This window comes from Microtus ochrogaster, chromosome 1, assembly GCF_000317375.1.
Source record: "Microtus ochrogaster isolate Prairie Vole_2 chromosome 1, MicOch1.0, whole genome shotgun sequence".
Classification (NCBI taxonomy): Eukaryota; Metazoa; Chordata; class Mammalia; order Rodentia; family Cricetidae; genus Microtus; species Microtus ochrogaster.
In genome coordinates, this window is record NC_022009.1 from 114671364 (window position 1) to 114676244 (window position 4881).

A 4881-nucleotide genomic window follows, 5' to 3' on the forward strand; every position below is an offset into this window, starting at 1 on the left:
GCCAGTTACCACTCATCTTCCACCCATTTTCTGTCTCCTAGAATCTCTGTTAAAAACCCCACCCTCCGATGGACTCTGATGACTATGGGCTCTTTTTTTCCTTTATCATGGCTCTGGTGAAGTTCACTTGCGGTCAGTTTGCCATCTTCAGCTTCAGTCGGTCTGTTTTATTGAAAAGTGTACGGGTAAAATATTTCCCCAGAGAAATTTGGTTCTGTGAATAGCGTTAGTTCCCTGCCTAGAAGTGATGCTTTGCTTATGAGACTGAGGTTGGCGGGCTCAAAGTTTCCCACTGAGTAACTGGGTGAGAGGAAGCATTTAGATACTGAGAGGGTGATAAGCTCTGCGGGTGGTTCGACAGCTCTGATACTTAGTTACAAGTGGATAAGATAGTTCTACCAAAGAGTTTAGTTCAAGCTAGTTAAAACCAAAGGTCGTGTCTGTTCTGCGGTGGTGGTCCTGGGAATGTCTTTTTAGTCTTCGACTTCCTCCAAACGTTTGCACCTGAGAGAATAAAGCTGCAGCTTGGGGCCACTCCTAATCCTACTCACTGGCAAAGAATGTCCCCTTTGAGCCACTGTGATACCGGCTGGTTACTCCCACAGATTCCTCAGGATTGGCTGGGACTGCAAATAAAGCTATTTGACTGTAATCAAGTCGATAAGCTACAGTATAAACGGAGCTGCCAGCCACCTGCTCCTCCCGGGCTACAGATGTGGCGCTCACTTACTTTTTCTCCCTAAACGTTTTCATGCAAGAATTGGGAAGGAACCATTGTCCCCGGCCAGAAGAAAAGAACTTCAAGGAAGAAAAATCCCAAAATGGGATTGCTGAATTCTAAAAATCCCAAAGGCAAACAAGCCCATATTCTTCTTCTGGGACTCGACTCGGCTGGGAAATCTACTCTGCTTTACAGGTTAAAGCTTGCTGAGACTCTCACGACCATCCCAACCATCGGCTTCAACGTGGAGATGGTCCAGCTGGATACTGATCTTCCGCTCACCGTGTGGGATGTTGGAGGGCAGGAGAAGATGCGAACCGTCTGGGACTGCTACTGTGAGAACGCAGACGGGCTGGTGTACGTGGTGGACTGTTCCGACGGCAAGCAGAGACTCAAGGACTCCTGCAAAGAGTTCAAGCACATTTTGCAGAATGAACACATCAAAAACGCACCGGTCGTCATATTAGCCAACAAACAAGACTTGCCCGGAGCTCTGAGTGCCGAGGAGATCACCAGGATATTCAAGGTGAAGAAGCTGTGTAGCGACCGGTGCTGGTACGTGCAACCCTGCTCAGCTGTCACTGGAGAAGGGCTGGATGCCGGGTTCAGGAAATTGTCTGAGTTTGTGAAAAGCCACCTGAAGGCCAGAGAAGCCTGAAGACCTTAGCATTCTTCAAGCACAGATGAGGCTGTGGAACCGTCCCAGTCCCTGAAAGACAATGACGAAGTGGAAATGGGAATTCTGTTTTATTTCCCATGAGAAGTGAAAAAAGTGAGTTACTGACGTAGTACATTTTCCCGGAGGTTAATTTCACCCCGTCCAGCAAAAGATGGAACTTTATAGCAAACTATGGGGTAATGGTCATTGAGATGGAAGAATTTGTATTTTGAAAAGGTTAATGTGTTGGATGATTTGAAAGTCATATTTAGAACGATAAATGTTTATTTATTTTCTACGACCAGTAGAGTAATATCTGTCTGCTTATCCAGTCAGGACTCTTTCAAATGGTTCCCAGCCATTGCACTGCTGCAGGTATTGGATCTCTACCCTGTTCCTGGGTAATAACTGAGTGGTGAGAAAAACATTAAATTATGAAGAGGGAAAAGGTTGGTGCTAGCCTCTTGGAAATCTTTGTTTTCTAAACAGAACCCCTCTTCCACCCCCAGTCCTTCTAGCTTACTGAAATCTATTTCTGGTGACTTCCTCTAGTGAGTCTTTTTTAAAATATATTTTTTATTCTTTGAGCATTTCATACTATGTATATTGATTATATTCACACGCATACACACATGTATGCATACACACACACACACACACTCCCAGTGAGTCTTAAACAACTTTAGTTGCTCAAAGGAGGGGTTCTGCAGTGTAAACTCTGGGTTTAGAGCTTCGCTCTTGGCTACAGCCTTGGGACCGGCTTCAGTGGAACTCAGCTCAGCAGCCCTATTGCCTAGGAACACAGGTGCTCTTGGCACTGACCAAACAGGAAGCCAAGCCAGACTTTGCTCCCAGAGGCCTTGCAGTTCACTGGGGGAAGTGACAGGAAGCTGGTAGCTGGAGCAGGGCGGTATGCGCTGCCAGTTTTTGCAAGAGATAGAGACACACCCAGGGACGGGAAACACTTCTTGTAGGAGATGGGGTTGAAGAGGCTGTCTAGCTACCAGGAATCCCCCACAGGGGGAGGTTAGTCAAGAGACGTTCTCATCACTAGGTGATTCTCCAAAGCCATCATGATTACGGGAAGGCGTGGGTGGTTGAGCAGCAAAGGAACAAGGGATGGGGTTGGGATCTCTGTGAGAACAGTAGTGCTCCCAGAGAGAGGCCCTGGGACCAACGCTTCTCCTTTCCCACCCCAGGCAGGCTCCTTCGGTGTGGGATAATGCCACCGAGCTCCATGGCAACCCCAGTGACTATAAATCGTAAGACAATAGGGGAAAATAAAGGTTTAATAGGTCACGTGTAGGACTGGAGAGATGGCTCAGAGGTTAAGAGCACTTGCTGCTTTTCCAGCAGACTTGAATGTGTTCCTAACTCATACTGGGTGGCTCACGATGACATGGAACTCCAGTTTCAGGGGATCCTGCGTTCTTTTCTGGGCATTAATTAGCACATAGGTGGCACACACATACATATACACATAAGTAAAAATAAAAATAAACCTTAGAAAAAAATAAGTCAAGGGTGATGGCCCCTGGGTTCCTCTAAAATGTTTTTCTCCTTATAGCTATAATTTGCTCAGTGAAGGTCCTTCTGTGCTTCATAGGATGCCCCCAGGAAAGGAGAGACACATCATAATGGTGACTTTTGGTTAAAAACTGTGTATAGCAGTCATCGGGAGAAACGCTTTCCCGTATCTTCTCATGGAATGTTTACAATTGAGGAAAATAGGCATTAGTATTTCAGTTTACAGACATGAGCATTGGGACTGAACAAGGTGAAATCGTATCTCTCTCTCTCTCTCTCTCTCTCTCTCTCTCTCTCTCTCTCTCTCTCACACACACACACACACACACACACACAGATTTAAAAGCTTTATTATGTTGGGGTGTATATGTAATGGAGGTTCAGAGGCAACCGAGGAGTCAACTCCTTCTCCTGTGTAGGTCTTGGTGACTGAACTGAGGTCACAGACTTGGCAGCAAGTGCCTTTACCTGTTGAGACGCCTCTCCAGCCAATTACTCCCCCTTTCTTTTATTTTTGAGTTTAATACTGTAATTACATCATGTCCCCCTCTTTTTTCCTCCTTCCAGATCCTCCCTTAATGTCCTTCCTTGCTCTTTTTCAAACGTGTGCTCTCTTTTTCACTCATTTTAACTGAGAAATTGCTGGAGTTAATATTGGAATTTAGGTATGTCTCACTCCAAGAAAGGCCCCTGCCGTTCCTTACCGTGTCACTGTAGAGACAAAATATCCTCTCTGTCATCAGTGAGCTTCCAGCACACAAGAGCTGGGGCTGGGCATCTAACTCACTGGTCAAATAACTCTACCAGCAATTCAAGATGCCCTGGTTTGATCCCAGCCAGGGGATGGGGGAACTCTAGGTAATATGGATTCTATAAGGAGAACGTTCTTGGAAACAATAAAAGGCAGGTACACTAGTTAAGCACACTAACAGATACAAGAAACACGTGGAAAGATCTGCTGGTGGTTCCAGGGAGCTCTGGGACCGTGATGCTAAAGGTTCAGAGCTGAGCTCTCCCCTGAGTTTCACAAGACAACTGAAGTCCCATGCACCTTCCCTTACAGTTCCTGTATGCGCTTCTAATTTAGTCTTAAAGTTAGGAGCCATTCATTTATTTCAATGCAGAATATCTGAACAGAAAGCGTTTCTTTTGTTCCTGCTATTTGGTAATATGAGTTAGGTCAACTCGGTATGATGTAAAATTCAAAGAAAAGAGTTTGGAAAAATATCAAAAATACTGGAAGTTGGGTATGTGTGGTGTAGTAGCTATGTGCAGTCTCTTGATAAAGTGGTATTTTCCTGTCATTGAAAACGCTCTCCTCAACAGCAGGCATTGCTCAGAATCTGTGCCAACAGTTCCCAGAAATGTGCGGGGTTGGTTGTACCTAGGACCCACTTTCCCAGCAGTTTCTGGCTTTTCTGTGCTAATTTCACCAGTCTTCCCACCAACATATCCTGCCCGCTCTCTCTCCTCCTGGCATGCTTTCCTTTACTCAACAACATGGGTGAGTGAAATGGTATACACACACACACACACACACAGATGTACACACACAAGTACACAATACTATATACATAATATTCACTATATATACACACGTACTATTTATGCACAGAGAGTATATATATATATACACACTATACATACACATACACACTACATATACACACATGCTATACACATATACACACTATCTATACACACACTATATGTATATACACATACTATATATACATACACAGTATATTTATATGTGTACATATATACACATGCTATATGTAAACACACTATATATACACACACTATATGTGCACACATGCATGCACGACACATGTGCACGCGCACACACACACATAACACACACACACACACACACACAAACATACCCCCTTAACCCTCTTCACCCTGATACACTAATAAAGGCTGAATTTGAGGGAAGAGCAGAAGACAAGCTGTAGACAATAGCAAAACAGTA

General features: G+C 44.6%; 1 protein-coding gene across 1 annotated transcript; it reads left to right on the forward strand.

Annotated features, from left to right (window-relative positions):
• The first annotated feature begins 821 nt into the window (after positions 1-821).
• On the forward strand, positions 822-1379 carry Arl14 (ADP ribosylation factor like GTPase 14). Its single transcript, XM_005372495.3, has one exon. It carries the CDS (start codon positions 822-824, stop codon positions 1377-1379), a length of 558 nt encoding a protein of 185 aa, XP_005372552.2.
• The last annotated feature ends 3502 nt before the right edge of the window (positions 1380-4881 follow it).

What these genes read in the sequence shown, in the direction of transcription:
- Arl14 (XM_005372495.3), top strand. Translation starts at nt 822, where the DNA reads ATGGGATTGCTGAATTCTAAAAATCCCAAAGGCAAACAAGCCCATATT.